This window comes from Chionomys nivalis, chromosome 11, assembly GCF_950005125.1.
Source record: "Chionomys nivalis chromosome 11, mChiNiv1.1, whole genome shotgun sequence".
NCBI lineage: Eukaryota > Metazoa > Chordata > Mammalia > Rodentia > Cricetidae > Chionomys > Chionomys nivalis.
In genome coordinates this window covers 38,923,583-38,949,519 of record NC_080096.1, presented here as the reverse complement: position 1 = coordinate 38,949,519, position 25,937 = coordinate 38,923,583, and the positions used below count along the sequence as shown (strand labels likewise).

Genomic DNA, 25,937 nt, shown 5'->3' with positions numbered 1-25,937 from the left:
CGACACAGGCATGTAACCCCAATCCTCAGGATGGAAGAAGACTCACAACTTCAAGGCTGCCTGCTCTTCATGTAGAGTTGCAAGCCACCATGGGGATTGGAAAGGGGAGAAAAGTAGGGAATAGCGGTAGGAGTGGAATTGAGAATGAATATGATGGTACTTGTCATATTCCCATTTACTTCAGAAGTCTGGATTCTGGGAAACTGAGGGATATAACAGATGACAAGTTACCAAACTTGGTAAGTAGTGGATACAACTATAATTGCTGTTCCACATGCAATGTAGAGAAACTTAACATAGCTCAGTTACCTGACAGCCAGCCAGGGATTTGGCAAATGTGCTCTTTCCACATCTGTCTAGAAAAAGACTATTGTAGGATGGTAACAGTATACAATCATAATCTTCTAAAATTAATGCTCACTGCCCGGCGGTGGTGGCGCATGCCTTTAATCCCAGCACTCGGGAGGCAGAGGCAGGCGGATTTCTGTGAGTTCAAGGCCAGCCTGGTCTACAAGAGCTAGTTCCAGGACAGGAGCCAAAAAGCTACGGAGAAACCCTGTCTCGAAAAATCAAAAAAAAAAAAATTAATGCTCACATGCCTTCTGTCACTTTGAACGCAAAGGGTCAAATAGTTTGGCATTTTGCAGAACATTACATCAGTCTAGTGTTTCAATGCTATTATGGTTATTGACCTAATAAGCAGTAAGTGTTAAGTACTGTGGAGGGCACACTAAGGCATGGAAGAGAAATTTACAAAGAGTCAGAGACCTGACACACCAGTTTTGAGAGGTTCAGTGATCTGGGCATTTCAGAACTTACCCTCCAGAGTGAAGGACTGTCATTTCCACCTATGAACACCAGCAAGTACATTTTCTAGGCTCCTCTGGGTTTTAGAGATGGCAGGTTTTCTGTTTGGAATACTTCTATGGGCTCCTTTGTCAGTTGATACAGAGACTAGTAGCCTGGGATGGGACCCAGAGTAAGAAAGATTCAAGGCTGAGTGGGGCTTACCACCATTACTTGGTCCATTGGCTGAGTATGACTCAACACCATCGCCTGGGCAGACTTTTATCATATCTGAGGCATCTCGAATAGAGATGACTGTAAAACCTCTAGCCATCTGGCTCAAATACATAGTTCACAAATGGCTGATTACAACTGATTCAAAGTTTACCTGATAGGTGCTTAACATATGCTAGTCCCTGTGCTGAAAGCTGTAGACAAAGAAATAAAGCTTAATAACTATTCCCGAGAAGCCCAGAGTTCAATTTTACTCTATTTGTATGTATTTAATTCATCCATTACTTTTCCTTCCACTGACATTTTGCAGGATTTGGGGGCGGGAGGCAAAATGGGGAAGACACTCAAGAACAAGTTCTTAACTAGTATATATTGCAAACCAGGTGTGATGACACAATTTTGAGATTGAGTCTAGGGCAAAATGATCACAAATTCCAGCCCAGCCTTGACTACCTAGTGAGATCTGTCTGAACCAGTGAATACTGCAAATTGGACTAAACCATTACCTATTATTGATGAAAACATATAGTGGTCATTCTTTACCAATAAAATCCAGTATTTACTGAGTACCCACTATGTGCCATGCTATTTCAGCAGACAAATCAATGAAGGCACGTAAGGGGCAGTAGAACTAAGATGTGCATACGGAGCCACTGCTGGCACCCCACATTTGGTTTTCTTCACACTAAAAACTACATGCGATTTCCCCTGTAGTCAGAAACTGCTTTCATCTATTCCAACTCTATCCTCATTTGAAGCACTCGTGACTGAACATTTCAAAGAAGGTTTTTCATGCTGACCTCACACATGTAGGCCAGTGGCTTTACGACTGCACCACACACTCCCAGCCAGGATTTCTTTTGGTAGCCCATCTGGCCTCAGATTTACAAGGCACATGCCAGCCTTTCCATAGAGTCGTGTAGAGGGTATTCATATGTCTTCCTTCTAGGATCATTAATTGCTAGGAACTCAGTCTCTCAAGCTAGCTTTGACAGTGACAGTGGCAGAAGGAACTGTTTCAAGAACACAAAAATCCTGCCAGTAAGCAACTCAGAATCAGAAACAAAGTACAGCTAGACATCATAGGAACAGAAACTATAGGGATTGTCTGAGGCTCTTCTCTCACTAGGGTTGCTTATGGTTTTTTTTTTTTTTGTTTTTTTTTTTGTTTTTTTGTTTTTGTTTTTTTTTGGTTTTTCGAGACAGGGTTTCTCTGTAGCTTTGGTGCCCGTCCTGGAACTAGCTCTTGTAGACCAGGCTGGCCTCGAACTCACAAAGATCCACGTGCTTCTGCCTCCCGAGTGTTTTTTGTTTTTTTTTTTTTTTTTGGTTTTTTGAGACAGGGTTTCTCTGTGGTTTTGGAGCCTGTCCTGGAACTAGCTCTTGTAGACCAGGCTTGTTTTTTGTTTTTTTGAGACAGGGTTTCTCTGTCTCTTTGGTGCCTGTCCTGGAACTAGCTCTTGTAGACCAGGCTGGTCTCGAACTCACAAAAATCCGCCTGCCTCTGCTTCCCGAGTGCTGAGATTAAAGGCGTGCACCACCACTGCCCTGCTACCTATTATGTTTTATTCTTACCAGCTTCCACACAGACTGTTTGTGCTTCAGTTCAAGGGTACATCATTGTAGTCAATCTAAACAAAACTATAAACCCTTAGAAATAAATGGATTGGTCCAGCTTATTGTATGGATTGGATATTCTGGCCTTAGTCTGATCGTCTACGGCTGAGGTGAAGTTACACTATAGACAAAGCTACCTAAGCATGTGCGCACGGGTATGCATGCTTACTTGGCTCCATGAGTGCTAAGTGCACACTTTACCACTGACCTATACCCTGGATCCGTATCTAGGCTTGTCTTGTGGATATGAGCTGGATTTCTTAATATACTGCAGCCAATCTTGTCTAGAACACATAAGGGTAGGATGATGATTCTTTTCTGTGAGACTTGCTTGGTTATTTTCTAGCACTTGTGACACCGTGGGGATAGAACCTGGTGCCTGGCTGTCTGACTCTGCTATGTACCCACTCAAGGCTCTCAAAATCAAGGCCTGGAGAAAGGCTGTATTCAAAGCCACTCCAGTCACCAGTGACAGCTAGGCTTGTGGTAGGGTGCACTTAGCCAACTGCGGAATGATCCAGCTATTCAGCATGTTTTTAAAAAAGAAAATCAGGTAGTTTGGCATTTAAAAGTACTTGCTCTTAGTTGGGCAGTGATAGTACATTTTAACCCCAGGATTTAGGAGGCAGAGGCAGGTGGATCTCTGTTTCAGGCTAGCCTGATCTACAGAGTGAGTCCAGGATAGCCAGGGCTACACAGAAACACTGTCTTGAAGAACAAAAACAAACAAGCAAAAAGTGCTTGCTCTTGCAGAAGACCTAGGTTGTGTTCCTAGCACCCACCCAGCAGGTCACAACCATCCTCAGTACAATGCCCAAGATTCTGAAGCCCTCTTCTGATCTCCGTGGGCACTGCACACATGCGCTGTCAGGCATTCATGCAGGTAAAACAACCATATACATCATAAAATAAAAAATACAAATCTTTAAAACTAATCCTGAACAACCCTTAAATTTGACCTACAGGCTAAAACCAAATAATCCTAATTTGATATCTGACTAAAGGTTATATGCGTACTTTTCAATACGTAATTGTTAGGCTAAAGATAAATTGAACAGTACAGCCCTTGAATAGCATGCCTGAGGCTTTAGGTTCAATTTCCAGTATTTCAAACAACAAAATAAAGGGTTTTTGGAGAGTATAGAATTCAATAGTTCTATATAAGAACATTAGCTCTACAGGTTAGTTTGATCTTTGGCAACTCCTCTATTCTTAGTTCCTCTTTAAAACTCAAGACAATGCCTGTTCCACTAAATTGAGAATTGAATGAAATAATTTTGTAGTCAGTAAATTGTCATGTTCTAAAGTAAATGTGGGGCACTCTGCAGGATGTTGGAGACAAAATGACATCTATCAATGTTTATAATCTGGATGACAGTCCATACTGTACTATAGTAACAGTATGGATGCTGAAGTGAATATAGAGGTGTGACACACTCAGATATGAACTTTAGGTAGGTTGGCTTCTGAGTAAAATACTGGGGGAATTAATCACAACAAAGACTAATAAGGCTTATTAACCCAGGTAAGCTGTGTGTCAAGGCAACCCATACGGATGGCACTGAGGACAGTTAACAGCCTAGAAAGTAACTTTCTGCCATGCTTTGGAAGAAATGCATATTCGCCTTACTCAGGCAGATTCCAAGACCTCTGCTTACATCTTAAAATTCATTTTACAGAGGAAACAGAGGCTTAGAAAGTACTATGAGCCGGGCATAATTCATATTGTAGTTCTGAATACAGCGACAAGCCATGGCTTTTAGAGTTGTCCTCTACAGCAGATCTGTGAGATTATATTAAAACCTGTCATTTTCTTCAATCCCAGGGTATCAGACATCCTCTTCTGGTCTCTTTAGGCACCAAAAAAATGTGCATGGTACACAGACGTACACGTAAGCAAACATCCATACACATAAAACAGCAAGAAAATAAAGATACCCCCAACAGATGACAAAATCCCTTCTTAGAGAATTCCCAAAATGAGATTCACAGAACTGCAAGAGCAGAAAGAAAGCCTGCACCTGGAAATATCTTACTGGACTGATGATGGGATTTAGAGTAGTTTGGTGATGTGAGTGGCTAAGGCCACATGTCAGAATCTGGACCAGAACACACATTTCCTCACTTCCCGTTCCTCTCTGTTCACCCACTACAGTGCTCACTGCTCTCTGCTCCACAATGTATGCCTTTGGGCAGTTAGAGGAACAAAATTCTGGAGTAATTACAGAGTAGGTACAGACACTGACCTAACAATGGATGAGATTATTTTAAACAATGACATGAGAATTCACTTGCGTGTGGAGAGTAAAGGAAAATAGGAAGAAGGCACTGAAGACAACAGAAGCACTAGAGGAAGTAGTCTCCTCTTTTGTACTGGTATTTTATTATTGTTATTTATTTTGTTAAGTCCATATATAAAACATGACAGAAAAAAATCAACAAAGTTTTAAAATAAATTGAAAATGTTTGGGTGAAAAGAACACAGGAGCTTTGCCTTCATGTCTATAGCTCTCTCAGTATGCTGTTGGTCTTGCATCTTAAGTATTAAGGAAAGGTATCTAGCTTGAAACAAAAGTCGGCATGCTGCAAGGTTAAGGGGCAGTTAGTTTGGTGATGGGCCAGGAAATAATAGATTCTTTAAACTTTATCCTAAAATATTGGCTATAATAAATGCTGATATGCATAACACAGGCTTTTATCAGACGCAAGAGGAAAACCTGAGTGAATGAATGTAACTTACCTCCGAGTCGTCTGAAAGGAGGTAAGCAAATAAATACTGTGTCTTACCACTGTTCCCCCCAAAGCATTGTTCTCAGCATGCAGGAGGGTGCTATGAGTAGCTACAATCAATCAGATCTACCCAGAGGTAAGTTCAGGGCCAAGAACAGGAGAGTGGCTGAAGAAATTCTCCTGTGGCCAGTACCGTTTCAGAGAATGCCCATTTATGCTAGGAGCTAGGTCTATAGCCTAAGTTCTTCTCATTCCAAAGGACAGTCCCAGTTTCAGTCTTGCTGGAAAAGAGACACTTGTGCACCTGCTACTGACAACAGCAAGGAAACAGGCTACGCCTGGCATAGTTATTTAGTAAGCACATGCTAGCTCTTTCAGTTTGAGATCTACCAAACCATAAATGTGAAGGGAAATGAAACACTGAAGATGGAGCTGTCCCTTGAGGTGAGGACAGGAAGAGGGGTTAGGCACTCTCTCCACTCTATATGGAGAACTTCTGTCTCAAGCTAAGCAGGAGATAAGAGCATTTAAAGACTAAAGTAAGGGGACAGGGAGCAGCAGGAAGAAAGCTAATAAAAAGAGCATTTCTGGATCTGACGAGGAAGTGAGTCTAAGGCAGCCACACCAAAGGTACCCAATTTATGATTCTGGCAGCAATCTGGTGGTAAAATATTTCAAGATTTTTCAATCCAGAGAAGTGTATAAAAATATTAAAGTTAACTGAGCAAATTAAAACCAAACTTCCAACAGTAGGAATCTCCTAAGATCTGAAATCAAAGAAACTCACTTCATCAATTTTGTACAGTATTAGGAAAAAAAGTAACAAATGTAAAGATTTGTTTTATTTCTATTGGGGGAAGGAAGAGGATAGATATAACTGTTATCCAATTTTCTGTCCACCGTATACACACATACCCACACACATACATATACATACACACCCAAAAGTTCCCCCCAAAAGCAAAAACCACCCTCAAACTGTATCAATACTTCATATTTTGACCAAAAGAATAGATCCTGGGAAGTGCAAAATGCAAAATCAAATGACCGAGAAATGCTGATCAAACAGCATTATTAATATACAAAATATTTATATTACTGAACTAGTAACAGGTGATGTTCTCCATGTCTGTAAAACTTTGGAACAACAGAGCTGATTGTTAAATCTAGTCCATGCCAGCTTCCAAAACCCAGAGGATTTTAGTTAGCTTCATTTTTCGATGCTTCATCAAAATTTTCTACAAGATCTGACAAAAAGAAGAAAAGAAAACAATAAATAAAATGCAAATGAGTCAAAATAGTTGCAACTAGAATTAGTTAAAAAACAGAAAAGGTAGAAATGAACTAATGGCATTTTAGTAGTAACGACTTTTATAAACAGTAATCTTAAGGAAATGGAACTTTAAAAATGTATGTAAAAATACTAAGGTGAAATATTTTTATGTCAGCTTAATGACAACAATTTTAAAAATTATTTTATTATTTTATGTGTATGGATGTTTTGCCTGAATGTATGGCTGTGTACCATGTGCATGCAGTACCTGAGGAGACCAAAAGGGGGTGCTGGATCCCCTAGAACTGGGGTAACAGATGGCTGTGAGTCACCATGTGAGTGCTGGAAATTGAACCCAGGTCCTCAGGAAGAGGCCAGTGCTCTTAATAGCTGAGCCATTTCTCCAGCCCTCCCATAAAAAAATTTCAACAATAATAAAGTATACTGATAATAAAGAGTGATTTCAATTTAATACATGCAGGCAACAGAGCTTTATGGAATATTTTCTGACTCTAAGTTCTGATTCTTTTTTATTCGTTATATCCTATCACTGGGATTTCAGTCTGGACTCCCTGGTCTTTGTGATCTCTGTCTAGAGAACTTAGACAGAAACACAAAGAACCAGCATAAAAGACCAGTACATTTATTTATAATAAAGTAGAGTACACACTCAAGGGGTCAGTGTGATAAGTGTGGACAATGCTTGAGGGGCCATTGACTCAGACTACATTTTAGGCAGGTTGTATATTATTCTGAAATCTCCAGAACAAACAGCTTTTCTTTTCTTCTCTCTTCTCTTCTTCTCCTCCCCTCCCCCTCTGTTTTCTGCCCCCTTTGGTTTTTTAAGACAGAGTTTCTCTGTACAACAGCTCTGGATGGAACTCACTATGTAGAACAGGCTGGTCTTGAACTCACAGAGATCCGCCTGCCTCTGCCTCCCAAGTGCTGGGATTAAAGGCGTGCGCCACCACCAACTGGCCAACAACAGCCTTTCTTGAGGGACTTTGTTCTGTTCAGGTAAGTGACAGCCCTATTTGGTTTGACACTGATAGAAGGCAATTGTGTGTCTTTGGTTCTCTATCAGATAATACAATAGTCTTTTATAAGGGTTACCATTCCTGGAACCAGGCTTAGATAGTATTATATAATGGCAGTTCAGAATATCATGTCTCTCCCATGAACAGGGATAGGGCTTAGGGGACATTTTCTGACCGGAAGTTCCACTCCTTGGTTTTACAGGCTGATGATTATGAGGGAAGGCTCCATCTCCAGTGTCTTCCAAGCCAGCTAATATCTAACTAGAAACATAACACTATCCATATCATTGTAAATCAAATGAAATTTGGTCAGAAAAATTCTGAAAGTCATCTATGCAATAAGTGAAAGGAGATAAATTATTTTTTCTTAGTTTTATGTGCATGGTGTGTGCGTGTGAAGGTCAGAGACAACCTTGCAAGTTGGCTCTCTCCTTCCACAATGTGGGTCCCAGGGAAGAAATTCAAATTGTTAGGCTTGGCACCAAGCATTTTTACTAGAACAGTCTTACTGGTTGGAGACAAATTTTAACACTAACAAAATGTCTTTTACCTGGAACGTCATCATCTTCTTCATCAATGTCTTCTGGTTTTGGTGCTTTACTATCCAATACTATAAAAAGTTTATATGCATATTAGTCGCAGAGAACAGCCCCACAGAACACCTCTAATACTTATCGTTTCTCTGTCCAAACCTCCTATGGCTATTAAGTACAGTCAATCTAAAAGTCACTTCTGTGTTTTTTGCTTAAGTAGTATTAAAAACTCTTAAATTAATTCCACTGTGCAGTAAAGGTAAAAGTTACATGCAAAATGAAGAATTTGAGAAGCTTGAGCAAAGGTATTCTCCATATAAAAATATCCGAGACTTCTTTTCCACTTAATTTGATTTAAGTAACTAGCTATGCAGTATGATCACATGACCACTGAACTACAAGACTTTTTGATGGTTAGAGAGACAAGACATGATGAAATCAACACCAACTTAAAAATTCAAAATTTATGATTACCATATTTGTAATGGTAATCATAGTAGCAATTGACAATACTGTATCTAAATATTCTATAATACACACTTATTAGTTAAAAAAGCAAACTATAAGTTTTATGAAGCACACAAGTGGTAATATAGAAATTATAAGAAGTATGTACTGAGGCAAATTCTCTCCGTTTAAGAAAGACACTTTATATTTATTTATGTATTTATTTTGAGACAGGGTGGACTCAACTTCCCTAAACAGCTGAGAATAACCCTGAACTTCTGATCCTTCTGCTGGAATTACAAGCATATTCCATCATACCCAGTTTATTTGCTGCTAGGGATTGAACCAAAAACTTATGCATAATAGGTAGGATTCTGTCAACTGTGCTACATCCTCAGTTTCCGACGGGATGTTTTTAAAATTATTAGGTTTCTTAATTAAAGCAGGGAAGAAGGAAAGTACTGACTTGAAATACATACCTTGCCGTGGGAACTGCTCAGCTAACTTTCTAAGGCTTGTTAAGCTGTCAGCACCAAGCTGACTTAGTATTCCAGGAAGCATTTCTGTGATTGGTTTGGCTTCTGCATGACCAGTAATTGCAAAGGTGTTAGCGGAGAGGGAAGCTTGGACTTTGGGGTTGTTGAAGTGAATAACTGTTCCATCATCTTTAATCATGTTCACCTGTATGGGCACAGAAAACAATGAATTTCACATGCTAGATTCAAATAAAAATAGCTTTAAAACATTTTTATCAATTACGGCATTTTACACAGTAGCAATCCCGCAGCAGTAATTAGCTCAGCAGTGAATATGGCATACAAAGATCCTTGCTATGGAGCCAAGATTACTAAAATTGTTAACAAAGTCACCCAGGCCTCAAGGTGGAAGAAGTTCATGACCACTTTTTTGTTTTTTTGTTTGAGACAGGGTTTCTCTGTGTTGCCCTGGCTGTCCTGTAACTCAAGAGAGCTGCCTGCCTCTGCCTCCCAAGTGCTGGAATTAAGGCATGTGCCACCACCACCTGGCTTTTTAAAAATATTTTTATTATTGTATATGTGCGTACTGGGGAGTGCACATGCTGAGGTCAGAGGATCTTTTGAAGAGTATCTCGCCCACCACTAATTATTATTATTATTTTTTAAATCAGACACAAGGTTCTTATGATTTCCTCCAGTAGCTGGGGCTACAGGCATGTTGCTAGTTTGTTTTGCATGCTCTGTTCTGGGGTACTCTGGGTATTCCAGGTGCTAAACTAAATCCATCCCTAGCTCTTTACTTTTTACTTTGAGATAGATTCTTACTGAGTTGCTAGGCTGGCCTTGAATCTGTGATCCTCCAGCCTCAATCTTCTAAGTATCTGGGACTACAGACCTGTGCCTACGGGCTTGACAATTTTCTTTAATTCTTAAATATACCTTCTCACCACCTTCACTAATTTCTGTCAACAAAGCTCTCCCACTAACTCACCCTCCAGGAAATGCTCTGTTAATAACCAGGAGGCCTTTAACATCATCCTGCCATTATTTCTTTAGCTTTTACCAATTGGATCTGCTATTTACATTGTTATTTCTCTCTCATGTATTTCCTTTCTGAATTTTTTGGTTTGGTTTGGTATGATCTCATTTACACAAGTTAAATGTGTAAATATTCCACCGTGTGATTGATTCCACTATAAAAGTCACCTTGGTGGTAAGTACTTACTATATAAGGTCAGGAGAGTTACACTTAACTACTTCAGAGGCACAGAACTACTACGCTTGTCCCTGTACTCTGGAGGCAGAGGTGGTGATGGTGGGGGGCAGGGAGTGTCTCTCTGTGAGTTCAAGGCTAGCCTGGTTTACAGAGCTAGTTCCAGGACTTCCAGAGCTACACACAGAAACCCTATCTCAAAAAAAAAAAAAAAAAAAAAAAAAAGGCTTTAATCTTATACCCTTCCTTTTTTTGGCATTGCACTGGACTGTATCTGAGGAGATCTTTTTATGTTTTGTTTTGCTTGTTTTTTTTTTTTTGTTTGTTTGTTTTTTGTTTTTTCGAGACAGGGTTTCTCTGTGGTTTTGGAGCCTGTCCTGGAACTAGCTCTTGTAAACCAGGCTGGTCTCGAACTCACAGAGATCCGCCTGCCTCTGCCTCCCGAGTGCTGGGATTAAAGGCGTGCGCCACCACCGCCCGGCTTGTTTTGCTTGTTTTTAAGACAGTCATCTCACTATGTAGCCCTGGTTGGCCTTAAACTTATAGAAATTATACCAGCCTCTGCCTCCCAAGTGTTAAGATTAAAATTGTATATTATACCACGCCCAGTTTATTTTAGGTTCTTTTAAATATATCATATGCAGTAAGCATTCAATATTGCTGCTTTAGAGAAATGGCATCATAACTCAATTTAGAGCAACATTAGAAGATAAATTTTTTTATTCTGAAGATGACTGCAGCTTTGGTAGAAAAGTTAAATGTTAAAGTAGTTAAAAGCCAGCCCTGTGGTGGTGGCACACACCTTTAATCCCAGCCCTCGGGAGGCAGAGGCAGGCAGATCTTTGTGAGGCCAGTCTGGTCTACAGAGTGAGTCCCAGGACAGGCTCCAAAGCTACAAAGAAACCTTGTCTTGAAAAAAACAAAAACAAAAACAAACAAACAAAAAGCCTTGGAGACCTGGGAGGTAACAGTGGATATCAAGGGAGTTGCCCTGGATCTACTCTGGAGTCCCATGGTTTACCAAGAATAAAGGAAGAATGGTACCTGTGTTTCCTAAATCACTAAATCACATGACTCAGTAAAGGATTTCTACAAACACTTTTGGGCATAAAAAATGGTAACATTGGATTTGAGACATTCTTGACTTATAGACATTAAAATCATAACTGATTTGAAATCTGTATTATTTTTTATGCTAGAGAAGTAAATACAGAGAACAGTGTTCTTGGTTAAACACTATACCCCAGGACAGCTGGTTAAGTATGAACTAAGTACTTGAAATGAACTAGAGTTTCTCAACTTACTGTTTGGTTTCCTTCCTACTGTGCCATCCTCATGCTTAAAACATTCATTTGTTTATATAAAACTCCAATTCTATGCAAGCTTGTCAAACATTTGCCTCAGAATATAGGTCAAATGGAAAAGAAACAACATTAAAGATATGTGGAGTGTATATATATATATACGGAGGATCGTATCTTTTGGATTTTCTTTCTGTCTGGGCTCCTCTCCCAGAGGCTGCAGACTGAGTCGTGGTGTACATCCTGATACGTCTCCTCGGTGCAATGCTGTCACACTTGAGGGTGACAAGTGAGAGGAGCTCTGTTTCAGACCGTGGGTAAATTTATTCATGATTGTTTTAGATGGGGTGGAATAAAAGAAGCAGCTGCTTGAATAGAAAGGTCCAGAGGTGTGAAAAGTTAATCTTAGAAAATAGAGAATGCAATACTAGAAAATAAAGGCCAGAATATTTCATTTCTCTTGCGATTTCCTTCCACCCTACTAAGCAAATGGCAGTTATGTAAGGCTCCTGGGCACAGCTGTTGAGAAACAATCAAAGGATGAAATACAAGGCTAAGCATGATCGGTTCTCCTGCTTTTTTAGGCAGGAGAATTCACAAAGCAACTCGTACATATTTTATATGTTTAAGTCATGCAATGTATACATATAGACAAAAGACCGCCATCTTGTAGGCCTCAAACTTGTAATTAATGAATTTCTTATTCTAAGACAGACTCTAGGTAGACTCTCTGGTCATAGTGTTTCTGAAAATCATTATATGGTTTGTTTTGTTCAAGTCAGAGTGTCACTATGTAGCCTTGGCTAGCCTGGAACTCACTATGTATACCAGGCTGGCCTCAAACTCACCTAACTCTGCCTCGTGCATGCCCGATTAAAGGCAAGGGTCTCCACGACCAGCCCATTACATGCCTTCATGCATGCATGTAATGCTGTAGAGCTTTTCTTCCTTCCCCTCACAAGAAGCTGTATTTAATCCAAAACTACATGAGTAAGTCATGGTATATATAGTATTCTACATACTTCTAATCTAATTTGCAAAAGTTATGTAAGCAAATGTCGCTACTGAAAAGATCAACTTCAGAAAGAGAAAAAAAATTTTTTTCATTTTGTTGAAAACTTTACAGTTGCTACTTTGTATAATTAATTATTTCATGTATATTTTCTTATACATAGAGTTGCGAAGACAAGCAGATAGCACTGGAAATGGACAGGAAGTGGTGGAGTGGAGAGTGTGCACGCGGCAGCACTAATTCTGTGGTCCTAGGGCTGTGACCCCTCAGGAAACCGGGACTAAGTGGGAGTGGTGGCGTGTAGGGTTTCTTGTTTGTTTGTTTTTGTTTTTCTGAAGACAGGCTTTCTCCGTAGCTTTGTAGCCTGTCTTGGAATTAGCTCTTGTAGACCAGGCTGGCCTCGAACTCATTGAGATCTGCCTGCCTCTGCCTCCCAAGTGCTGGGATTAAAGACATGCACCGCCACCACCACCCGGCGAGTGGTGTGTGGTTTTAATCTCAGCTCAACACTTGGAAAGTTAAGGAGGAAGACTGTGAATTTGAGGACAACCTATTCTTCATAGCAAGACCTTGTATTTTTTTTTTAAAGAAAGAACTAGAATGACAATATGAACAAAAGGAATTAACAACATAGTTTAAGTATGTAAGAGCTAATAGTAATTCAGTGATGGAATACTTAGCTAGTATGCATTAAGTCCTGAATTTGACTCCCACAATATGAACGCATGTGTGCACATACATTCATGCGGGATGGGGAGAGACAGGGAGGCAGAAAGAGAGAGAATATGTAACTTTTCTTTCTATAAATGTTTGATTGTAGCTGGGTGGAGGTGGTGCACACCTCTAATCCCAGCCCTTGGAAGGCAGAGACCAGCAGATCTCTGAGTTTGAGGCCAGCCTGGTCTACAGAGCGAGTTGCAGGATAGGCTCCAAAAAGCTACAGAGGAACCCTGTCTCGAAAAACAAAAACAAAACAAAACAGAAAAAAAGTCTGATTGCTACCAGAAAGACTTCTTTGAAGAAATCACTTCTACATGAAGATTTGAAAGAATAAGAAATGGCAATATCCTTGGAAACACTAAGGGGGATTTCTTTTATCCATAATGTCACTGATACTGAATTATCCATGGTAGGTGCTGTATAACCCAGGCCAGAAGACGGGTTTACTTTCTTTTTGGGTGGTGGTGGGGGAGTATGTGGAAGGCACAGAGGAGAGGAAAAGGTTAAAAATAAGAAAATACAACTGAAAAGATCAAAAGCTAGCTGGCTTATCATAGTATGAACTCATGTTTTTAACATTTCTTAGTTCAAATCTAGAATTCCAGTCCTTGTTATCTGTGACCCACAGGCTGGTGGAATGCTGCAAGCACTACCGCCTTCATCCGTAACTATTAACTCAGCAGGAGCTAGGAAGCTGAGAGGGAGTGATACATACTTATATGGCTAGCCGTCTAACAGTTTCCCACAAGATTATAAGTTAGAAATGACAGAGGCTATGAATAACACTTTCTGCACCACCTCTGGGAAAATGGTTAGTACATAGTACAAATGCACGGAGTGTTGACTACCATTAAGCTCTTTAGTGTGACAATTTCAGTTACAACAGACTCATGACCTCAGCACAGCATTACAAGTTTTATAGCAGTTTAAAGAGATCAACAATTACTAACTAGGGCTCAGTAATAGAGTGCTTGCCTAGCCCTGGGTTGAATTTCCAATACCTCAAAACAAATTATTATGTCCTTATTTCACTATGAAACATTTATTTTAATAAATTGTAATTTGAAGGGCCACAGGAGCTGGAAAGATGGTTAGGTGAGTAAGATCACTTGCCATTGTAAGCATGAAGACCTGAGTTCAAATCCCCAAGACCCATATAAAAAGCTGGGCATGACTGCACTGGTAACTGTAACCTGTGGGCTGCCAGTCTAGCTCCAGGTTCAATAAGATGTCCTGTCTCAAAGGAACAAGACAGAAAAAGATAGAGGAGGATGGCTTCCACAAAGTCATGGTACACTGCCTGGTTCTGTGTCAGCTCGACACAGCTAGAGGAAGGAGCCTCAGCTGAGTAAACACCTCCACGAGATCCAGCTGTAAGACATTTTCTCAATTACTGATCAATGGGGGAGGGCCCAGTCCATTATGGGTGGTGCCATCCCTGGGCTGGTGGTCCTGGGTTCTATAAGAAAACAGATCGAGCAAGCCATGAGGAGCAAGCCAGTAAGCAGCACCCCTCCATGGCCTCTGCATCAGCTCCTGCCTCCAGATTCCTGCCATGTTTGTCCTCATCTCCCATCATGGAAACATCTCTTTGCAGCACAGGAAGGCCATTACAGAAAAACACAACCTATCAAAATAGCACAGTCCCAATGGTTACATCTACAATGCACTCCTACACCTGAGACTTGAGAATCACTGCAGAGAGAGCATGGAAAGATTAAATGGGCCTAAGTTTTGAATCTTATGCATTTATTTTTGGTATTGTTAGTATTAAACCAGGGACTCAGACATGCTGGCAAGTACTTGAACACTGAGCTATATCCTCCAAGAGAAGTCTGAAGGAACTTAGGTTTTGAAGTGTCTTTGTTCTCTTTTTTTTTTTTTTTTTTTTGGTTTTTCGAGACAGGGTTTCTCTGTGGTTTTGGAGCCTGTCCTGGAACTAGCTCTTGTAGACCAGGCTGGACTTGAACTCACAGAGATTCGCCTGCCTCTGCCTCCCGAGTGCTGGGATTAAAGGCGTGCGCCACCAACACCCGGCGTCTTTGTTCTCTTAATATATACATGATCGAGAGTATCTGTCTGAAACCCATCACTCCCCACCCCAGACAGGGTTTCTCTGTGTAGTCCTGTCCTGCAACTTGCTCTATTGACCAGGCTGGTCTTGAACTCTGCTTGTCTCTGCCCTCCCCACCCCACCAGTGCTGAGTGAGATTAAAGGCATGTGTCACCAGACCTGGCCTGTCTGAAATTTTAGGTCAATGCAAATATATAAAAGCTTTGGGGCCAGTGAGATGGCAAAGCAGGTAAAGGTGCTTGCTGCTAAGCCCAATGGCCTGAGTAAGACTCCTGGGACCCACACAGTAGATCATAACCAACTTTCAAAATTTTTCCTTTGATCTCCATACAACACCGGCCCCCACCATGATAAATAGATATTTTAAAAGATAATATATAAAATCTTTTAACGGCTCAGAAAAAAATTGAAATTAGACATGCAAATCACAGCCTAATCTTTATCTAAGTAAGAATTCTGTCACCTCAAGCTGAAAGGAGGAAAAAAAATGCATGTCTTATATTTTCTGTCTTATCAGTACTACTTGTGACAGTAGATTTAAAGGAGGTTAATTTGCTCATTTGCATGTGTATGCATGGTGGGGCACTGTCACCTCATGCCTTGTCTCTAGGACTCTATTATCAGTAATTATCCATTAAGAACCTCAGTGTACAGGCAGTGATGCACACCTTTAATCCCAGCACTCTGGAGGCAGAGGCAGGCAGATCTCTGTGAGTTTGAGGCCCACATACTCTACAGAGGGAGTTCCAGGACAGTCAAGGCTACACAGAAAAACTGTCTGGAAAAAGTAGAAAGAGAGGGGAAAAAAAAAAAAAAAAGAAAGAAAACAAGAAAACCTCAGGGATAGCCAGGTGGGATGGCACACATCTTAAATCCTAGCATTCTGGAAGCAGAGGCAGGGAAATCTCTTGAGTTCAAAACGAGTCTGGTCTACATAGTTAAATTCCAGGCTGGCCTACAAGAGCTAGTTCCAGGACAGGCTCCAAAACCACAGAGAAACCCTGTCTCGAAAAAACCAAAAAAAAAAAAAAAAAAAAAAAAAAAAAATTCCAGGCTAGCTGGAATTACATAGAAAAATCCTATCTCAAAAAAAAAAACAAAAACAAACAAACAAAAACAAAACAAAAAAACGAGAGAGAGAGAGAGAGAGAGAGAGAGAGAGAGAGACCAAAGCATCAACATTCACTTCTTTCTGGTTTCCAGCTGGATGCCAGCTTTCTCATGTTCCTGCCCAGGCCTTCGCCATCATGATGAACTGTACTCTCAGACGAGGAGTCAAAATAAACCCTTCCTTCAAGATGCTTTTGTCAAGCATTTTGTCATAGCAATGAAAAAAATAATTAATATAATAGACGTTTAAAAGTTATCATTTTTGAAAAAAAGTTATCATTTTGAAAGAGCAAATAAATCCAATCAGTTGAGTATAATCACAGCACTATGGTGGTAGAGGCAGCTATCCAATGAGACAATACTTTAAAAAAATAAAAATAAACCAGGCGTAGGTGTACAACCTTAATCCCAGCACTTGGGAGGCAGAGGCAGGAGGATCTCTGAGTTCAATGCCAGCCTGGTCTACATAGTGAGCCCCAGGACAGCCAGGACCACACTGATAAACCTTGTATCAAATATTCCAAAATAAATAAATAATAAAAATAAGAAAGAAAGGGAGGGAATCAAATCCATATAAAGCTACAGCTAGAAGTTTTTGGATAATGCAATAGAGACTTTGAGTACAGAAAAGTGAATTTAGAGTAAAAGTAAATATTAAGGAGGCAAGATCACAAGTTAGAGGCCAGTCCAGAATATAGAGTGACCTACAGAAAAAAGTATAAAACAAAACAGAAAAATCTTAGTTTACATTAAAGTCCAAGAATAATTGTCACACATGCAAATACCTTAAGTCTGAAAGTCTGAAGAAAATCCCTAACTACTTACTAAAACCATTTTGTCCTCAGAGAAAATTCACTCACTAGATTCTTTCAAAGACATGCATGAAATAAAGATTTTTCCAAGCTAGCATTTTAATTGGAAAAGTCAAAAGAACTGTGTGTGAGCCACTGTATTCCCCTATAATTTGGACTCTCAAAGTGTTCATACCTCTTCAATACCAGCTATATTGTTCACAGCCAGTTTCTTTAGAGAACTCTGAAGCTTCTTGTCATCAGCAGTAGCTGTCCTATGCACCACCTTCTTCTTTCTGCGAGCTGTACCCTGGAAAATAATCAGACAGAGGTGTCAATATGCATAGCAACTGGCAAGAGTAATCACATCCTCCTGGTTCACAATCTAAAATTCACATTGGAAAAACTAACCAGCACCAGTGATTAACAAGAGCACGGAGTTGTTACATTCAGCCAACACCTGAAGGGCAGCTGTAGTCAGTTCTTATTCTTATTTTATCATTTCAACACATTATGTTTCAAAATATTATTCGGGTTTTATTTTTGGTTCTTCAAGACAGGGTTTTGGAACTCACTTTGCAGACCAGGCTGGCCTTGAACTCAGAGATCCGCCTGCCTCTGCCTCCCGAGTGCCGGGGTTAAAGGCATGTGCCCCCTACTGCCCGGCAAAATATTTGTTAATAGAACTCAATTTATAACTCTTAAGACGATGGTCTTGTGTGCTTTATAACAACTTTCAAGCACTGTATGCTTTCGTATAATTCCTGTCAGTCCCTGCCAATAAAGTCTAAAGATGATCCAAAATCTTAGAAGCTATTATATATTGAGAATTAAATCCCTACTGTGTGAGTACTCCAGAGTCTGAGAATCCAGGAATGAAAAAAACAAGATTTTACTTAAGTTCTTATATAACAATAAAAGGGAAGTGTCATCAAGTACTTAAATCACTTCAAACAGGGTAAGGGTATGAAAAAAAAAAAACCCCACAAAACAAAACTAGAATGGTGAAAGAGCAAAGCATAATTTTACTAGAAATGAGACCCCCGACCAGGGAAGAGTAATCCAAGCAGGATGAGACAAGACTGAGCTTGTCTTCTGGACAGAGGGGGCCAGTGCAGCTAGAGCAGAGTCAACAATGAGGAAGGAAGAGGTAAGTGAAGCAGACAGACATACAAGGGTCACATCACGTAGATTAGGATCTCATGGGCAGGTGCTTAATTTTATCTTAATAGAAAGCTATTAACAGAGACCTCATCTGACCTGTTTATTTCCATCTAAGTTTGCTACAGAGAAACTGAACCTGGAGGCTATGCGACCAATCAGGGGGCTGGTGTACAAGTATGGTGAGATGAGAAATGGTTACAGGTCAGACTGTCACAAGAGACAAAGTGACCTTGATGGGTTAGATGTATGACATGACAGTAAGTCTTAGGATTTTGGCCTGAAGTTAAAAATAATACTATGTACTAAGTCAAGAAAAGTTCATTTCTCTATTTATAATTAGATATACAGGGATGGAGATATGGCTTGATGGGTAAGCACACTTGTTGCTCTTCTAGAGGATGGTAGCTCAAATCCTAGCACCCATGTCAGGCAACTCACAAGTGCCTAGAACTACAGCTTCTGGGGATCCAATGCCCTTTTCTGGCTCCGGATGACATCAACAGACACAGAGACACAAATAAAATTTTAAAAAGAAAAAAATAATAAAATACATTTTCCATTAAAAACTATTTAAAATTATGTATTAAATTTCTGAGCCAATTTTTAAAAATGTAACCAACATCAGAGCTGAAATACTACCAAAAGCATAAGTTATGAGGCTAGCTCTTTCTGAACTAAGGAGTGATAGACAAATGGGGTCTTTAATCTCTTGGTAGTTCCTGCAGTAGCCAGCCCCCAGGGACTCAGCCTTACAGAAAAAAGGCCGGGGTTTCCTGCCTCAGCAATCTCAGTGGGAGAAAAAAGTTGCAAAGGTTCTGATGACATCCAGTTGCTAACAGAACACTTTACACAGATGGCTATTTATTCGGGAAGCATTCCTGACTCAGGAATAGCTTAGCTGCTTGCTCTGTAATTTTGTTTGAGCAGTGTTGAGCTAGATAGCAAGGCAACCCTGCTTCCGCCTGCCCTGTGCTGTGATTACAGTGTGCCATCAGGCAGAGCTGCTCTATTGAAAGAAAGGTCTTCAGGTAATTCAACCAAGCTACTACATAAGTAGTATACATATACATACACCTGTAATCCCAGCATGCAAAAAGACAGAGAGGACTGCTTAAAAGTTTGAGGCCAGTCTAGTCAACATACCAAATTCCTAGACTTCAGAGTGACACTCGATCTCAAAAAATTCAACATGTCTACATACTTATCAGTCCAACAATCTTCTTCTTTCATCTCCTAGATTTTATAGTTGATAAAAACCACAGTCTCAAATTCTAAAATCAAAGCCTGGGAAAGACCTTCAATTCTTCTTTCTGCCCTTCATCTCCCCACATCCCATCTGTCATTAAATAATGCCCGTCCAGCCTCTAAACTTGTGTCCCATGTTGTACAATAGCATCTAGACTGTTCTCCAATTGATCCCATTTTCCACACTGCTACCAGTTCTAAAACAGCTATCAATTTGTCCTTTTTTTGTTGTTTTTTGAAAACAGGCTTTCTCTGCATAGTCAATAGTTGTCCACTGTGGATGAATAAAATCCTGAGCTCCTCGGAATCGCATATAAAAAGTATGATGAAGCCCAAAGTACTTGTTCATCTCATCCCTACCATTTTCTATCCATTATATTTTATACTCTAATCTAGCTGTCCCAAACTAAAGCCAGCCATTATAAAGCTCCGTATTTTCTCAGCACTCCGTGGGCCTTTGCACATATGCAAATGACAATCCCCATTTTAGCCTACCCCCTCTAGCCCTTTCACCTGGTCTAGTGATGAATTCTTATTTATCCTTTAAATCCCAGCATGACTTTCCTAAGTAAAACACTTTGTTCTTCATTACAATACTTGCTAGTCTTCATTGTAACTGTGAGCATGACTTTCTTCCATGTTGAGCTATGTCAATGTCAAAAGCAAGAAATCTTGTTTATTTGCTTTACCTGGTAAAAATTAAGTATTCAGTTAACAGTAGATAAATTAATGCATGTACCAATCACTACATTAAAAATACATAATTATGGGACTTGGGATATGACTCAGTAGATCAAGCACTTATGTCAAGCATAAGGAACTGAGTATGGACAACCAAAACTGGGGATGGCAGTCACAACTGCAATCCTTGGAAGGGAGAGACAAGAAGATTCTGGAGGCTCACTGGCCAGCCAGTCTAGCAGAATCAGGAAGTTTCAGGCTCCCTGAGAAACCATCTCAAAAAATGCAGTGGGGCTGGTGAGATGGCTCAGTAGCTTACAGTGCTTATGACCAAACCTAATAACCTTAGTTCAATCCCCAGAACTCACATGGTAGAAGGAGTGAACTGATTCCTGCAAGTTGTCCTCAGATCTCTACATGTTACACATTTGCAGTCATGCATGTATTCATGTGCACATATGTATGTCCACACACAAAATAACTGTAAAAAATAGGGTAGTGAGGAATAGAAGATATATGATGCTCACCTCTGGCCCCCACAAATACATGTGTCTGTAAGCATACACACATGCATAAACCACCTACTAAATAATAAAAGTAATTGTGATAGGTGGGCATCAGGCCCTTCCAGATCTATCTAGCTGTTACAAACCTCTAATTTTGCATGTTACAATGTGAGCATTACAGCTAACAGTGTGTTAATATGACTTCACATCATCTAATTTTATCACCATCAGAAGAAAGTACTGGTCACTTCTTTCTCCCTCGACTGCCTCTACCCAAGAGCTGTGGTTATGCTCAATGGAACGCATGGTAACACCTATTAATAGCCTCCTATCTGCCCTTTCTCCATAGTGATCCACAAATGAAATATTGTTCTTTCTCTCTGTTGCAAACATTGTACTGGGCAAAGATGAGGGTACAGTAGTATTCTTGAGCCTCAGGCTACAACTGAAGGGAAATCAAGGTTTTGGGGTTTACAGCCTCCTGAGGCTTTAAAATATATGGAATAGTAAACTTACGTTCATGTTCAATGGCATGGAAGAAAAAGTAGGCATTTGGGAGGAAAACCTGGCAATCCACAAAATGTATATTCACTTTAAACATTCCCAGTTATGCACTTAACCACATGGAAGTTACATTTAACCAGATAAGGTAACCCTAACATCTATCATTCCCTACAAAAGAGGCATAATAGCTACCATTTTACATCTGTTTACCACTTACCTTGTGTCAGATACCATGTTAGGTATTTATAAACAATGCTCTATTTATTTATTTATTTATTTATTTATTTATTTATTTATTTTTTTGAGACAGGGTCTCACTATATAGCCCTGGTTGTCCTGGAACTCACTCTGTAGACCAGGCTGTCCTCAAACTCAAAGAGCCACTTGCCTCTGCCTCGGATCAAAGGTGTGTACTACCACCGCCTGGTCAATGTTCTAATTTTTAGAAGCATTTTAAATAATTATTTCTATTTTGTGGATGAAAACAATGAAAATCTTACCAAGACGAGGTAACTTACTCATGTCACATAAGCAGATGTTGAAAGCTGGGATTCGGGGCTGGGAGGTTGGCTCAATGGATAAAGCACAAGCATGAGGACCAGTTTGGATCCCCAGAGCCCACCAAAGCCAGGCGGGTGTGGTGGCCCCTATAATCCCTGCATGTGGGAAGTGGAAACAGGGAACCCTTGGAAGCAGCTGGCAAGAGATTCTGCCTTGATATGTAATAGGGAGAACAAATGAGGACGACCTCGTCCCACGTCACCCCTGGGCCTCCACATGCGTGTGCACTTGCACACGCGCATATGCCTACACACATACCAAAATTACAATGTGGGGACTCAAACAAAGGGGTCTATTTTCACTGCCACCAGAGAGAAAGTCCTCTGGTCGCATGTTTTAGAACTAGACAAATTATTATCAAACAGGAATGTGGCCTGATTTTAATCACTGACAATATTCTGAACTCAACGACCACCAACACAAGTAGTAATTCTACCTCACAGTCATACGTTCTCCTACCGGTTTGTCTTACACCACACTCACCTTGCCCCCTATCCGGACCTGAGCTTGAAGTTTGGCTAACTTTTCTTGATTCATGCTCTTGGTAAATCTAGGGGGGGAAAATAGATTTGTTAAATTTAGTTTTACCAAAGTTAAAGACTTATTTATATAAACAATACCTTTTGCTTCACTGAGCTTGTAATATGCATTAACATCATGGTCTTATAACACTATCTATATTAGTAATAGTGACAACCTGTTCTAGCTTCACATACCAATTTAAAAAAAAAATTAAACATCACACGGGAGTCAAATATACAAATGGCAAATGAATGGGATTCAAAGTTGCCTATTTAAAGATCCTTTCTTAAAACATGACTCAGTCTTCTGGCATTCAGAAAAACCTAACCAATTATGAAATCTCTGTAGGCAGCAGGCTTTTTCTTCCAAAGACTTTCAAAGCAGAGAACAGTTACCAAATGTTATTAGCAAAACCTTCAAGTAGACTGTTTTCTCTGGAATCACATTCTGTATTTCTTATAAAGGATAAATAATATGACACAAAGAAAAAAGGCTAGACAAAGAAATTAACAATGGGCTGTCAAAATACAAGGAAGTCATGTCCTCTATTCAAGGTCAGGTGTGTTAATAATGGGAAACTACCAGATTTTCAACCGCTCCCTGATTCAGCAGCCCCCGAGCTCTCTCTAGGCCTTGCAGGGATAGAGTATGTGACACTTAACACGATATTATTGCATATAGGGTAAACTGTTTCACTGCACAATCTGACAGAAATGTATCTTGGCTACATTAACACTGAATTGGTGGGGAGAGAAAAAATAAGTTTTTATAGCAAATTTTGACTTTTGAAAATTCTAAGGACATTATAAAATCATAAATTCTAGTCCAATCAGTGACTCTCCTGCTAAAGAAAACATTTCACACACTAGAATCAAATATACTCTAATTCAACAGTCCTGTTTGACTTGTTCTGTGGCTCTCCAGATCATTACTGAGATGCGAAGGAGGGAATAAGGGAATAGGGTATTATTAAACTTTTTTTTTGCTAATTTTCTAACCTTGTAATTACATCATTCAGATGAGGATAGTATTTTTTTACATTTGAAAAAAGAAAAAAAAAGAATCAAAGATCCTGTAAAGTACTAACCATCTGAACTGGCATTGAACTTAGGGAACTGACCTGTACATATCACTGCTGTAAGGCTGAATCCATTTCCCTAATAAAAATTAGAACCTATGGCTTCTCAACTTGCTCAAAACTCTATCACGATGGTCCCGCAGCTACAGCTCTTGTATGGGAGGAGTTGTGTGGCGAATCCAAATAGTCTTAGATGTGTCATGACTTAAAACTTGCTGATATGAACCTCAATCTTGTATTCAGATATTCACAAAAGAACTAACGTTTATTTTCCTCACAGGACTACAGCCATGGAGGTATAGCAAAATAACGAAGAACTTAAGGAATTTCTTGCAGAAAGGAGGTCAAGAGGAAACATTAGAACTAAACACAGGACAAGCCCTTTGGGATTATTCTGCATTTTGAGTAACAATCCCAAAGAAGAAAGATGGAAAGACAAGACAAAAAGAGTCCAGATTTGTTTGAAGCAGAAGCAAAGACAAAATTCTTTTCTTATGTTGTGGATGAAAGAATGATTCCATTCCAGGTGGCCAGGATAACAGAATCAAGAAATCTTATTCCTAAGGAGTATGTCGGAAAAAGGAGGGAAATCTTAGGGAGCCTGGGAGCTTAAAAACAGCAGAGCAGGGAGAAATGTGGCCGTTTGTCTCTCAGTTGCTGGGCTGTGTAGGACTCAAGTAGGAAGAGATTCAGACTCATCTGAGACCTCACCAATCACCTGCTTCAGCCTCTACTTGATATCTTTAATGTACCTGTCATTCTTGCTTGATGTGTGATGTCATCTCAAAGATCTGTTAGTGCAGCAGGACATAAGTTAACAAAACACTTAGCCTTCTTTTTAGTTTAACAGAAAATGAAGGCCTGGAAAGTTCCTCTCTGTGTCCCCAAGGGAGAAGTGACTTCCCAGAGCCACATGATCACTGAGCTGAGTCTCCAGGAATCCTTTTCGCACGGACTTCCGAAAGAGTATGAGATGAATCAATATTTATTGAACGCCCAAGTTCTAAGCATCCAGGTACTTTCACATGCATGCATGTTTACACAAAGAAAAATAATCTGTGCTTTCAGCGCCAACTTTTGATGTGAGAGTTCTCTAATAGTAGCAAAAGCTGTAGCATCAGAAAGCCCAAGGTTTTACACTCAGGGCTTCGGAAAGATATTTAACTTCTTTGAACTCATTTGTTTCTCCTGCATTACGAAAAGTAAACCCACCACATACTTTACTGAGTTGAAAGATAAAGCTTAGATTATCAAGTTAACGTCAGATACTTAATAGTTGGTAACTAATGTTACCACTCTTCCAGAGGACCACTGATGATATAATGAAAGAACGTGGGAACGGAAGTTGAAACCGCCATTCACCAACTGTGTAACACTGTGCCTGGCGATCAATCATCACGTAATGAGGTTATAAGGATGGTCTGTCTCAAAACCAAGGTAGACTTGTAAACAAACACTGCCATTAAAAAGTGAAGAGCGCTGCAACCTAGTTCGGGCCCGTGAGGTTGGGGGCCGGGTGCTAACCTCAGTTTCCCTATCCGTAGATTGGAAGGAGCAAATGAGATGACAACAGACAAGCTGTACAAAGCTCAAGGCGTCTGACATTGTTGTTGTGAATAATGAGTGATGGGACGAGGAGGGCTCGACCCTCCTGGGACTGGACCTGCGAGGCCAGAGCCCGGGCCCGGGCCCTCCAGAGCGGGCGATGGTGCTGGGGACCTTCCCTCAGGTGCCGACCCCCAGCTGCGCCGCCCGTAACCGACAGGCCGGGCCGGCCGCCTCCGCCCCCACTCGCCGCGCCACAGCGGAAGTGGCAGCCCGAGCGGACGGCGGGTGTCGGAAGGGGAGGGCGGGGGGAGACCGTGCGCAGCGGCCGGAGGCCGTGGGGTGGCGGGCCCGCCGGGGGTCTCACCTGCAGCGGGGAGGGTCCTCCAACACCAGCACGCGGCAAGAGCAAGATGGCTGCCTTAGCTGAGACAGAGAAAGACCGCGGCGGCGGCGGCGGCGGGAGCGGCCCACGTGACGCACGGCTCCGCCTCGTCCACGGGAGGCGGGAGTGGGGGTGGGGAGGGCATGGCCGCCGCGCGCCTCCCAACTACAAAGCCCAGCCTGCCTCGCGCACCCCAATATTCTGATTGGCGGCGGGTGCTGGGGCCGCGCTGCATCCTGGAGGTGGCCGTCCCCTCAGCGCCCCGTTGTGTCTGCGCTTAGCTTTTGTCTTGGACCTAACGGAGGGACGGCCTGGAGTTTAGTTTGGGTGTATACTTGGTTGGGATGTTGTTCACAGATGGACTTTTCTAGTACCAGGAGGGAAAGTCGGGA

At 40.8% G+C, this 25,937-nt stretch overlaps 1 protein-coding gene across 3 annotated transcripts; it reads right to left on the bottom strand.

Annotated features, from left to right (window-relative positions):
- Positions 1-5,000: 5,000 nt before the first annotated feature.
- Positions 5,001-25,669, bottom strand: Btf3l4 (basic transcription factor 3 like 4). 3 transcript variants are annotated; one of them, XM_057785292.1, is made up of 6 exons: positions 25,528-25,669; positions 22,499-22,565; positions 17,551-17,664; positions 9,137-9,338; positions 8,228-8,287; positions 5,001-6,614 (listed from the first exon to the last, which is right to left on the bottom strand). In XM_057785292.1, the coding sequence occupies exons 2-6, from the start codon at positions 22,550-22,552 to the stop codon at positions 6,568-6,570; spliced, it is 477 nt and encodes a 158-aa protein (XP_057641275.1). In that variant the 5' UTR covers positions 22,553-22,565; positions 25,528-25,669; the 3' UTR covers positions 5,001-6,567. The 3 variants fall into 3 exon arrangements, with proteins under 3 accessions (XP_057641275.1, XP_057641274.1, XP_057641276.1); XM_057785291.1 differs by lacking the exon at positions 25,528-25,669 and adding an exon at positions 23,658-23,719; XM_057785293.1 differs by lacking the exon at positions 22,499-22,565 and having other exon boundaries at positions 25,528-25,663.
- Positions 25,670-25,937: the final 268 nt, after the last annotated feature.

Coding starts and splice junctions, on each gene's coding strand:
- Btf3l4 (XM_057785291.1), bottom strand. Junction 9,339..17,550: donor ATATAGCTGGTATTGAAGAG/GTATGAACACTT, acceptor GTGCCCATACAG/GTGAACATGATTAAAGATGA. Junction 8,288..9,136: donor TGAGCAGTTCCCACGGCAAG/GTATGTATTTCA, acceptor AACTTTTTATAG/TATTGGATAGTAAAGCACCA.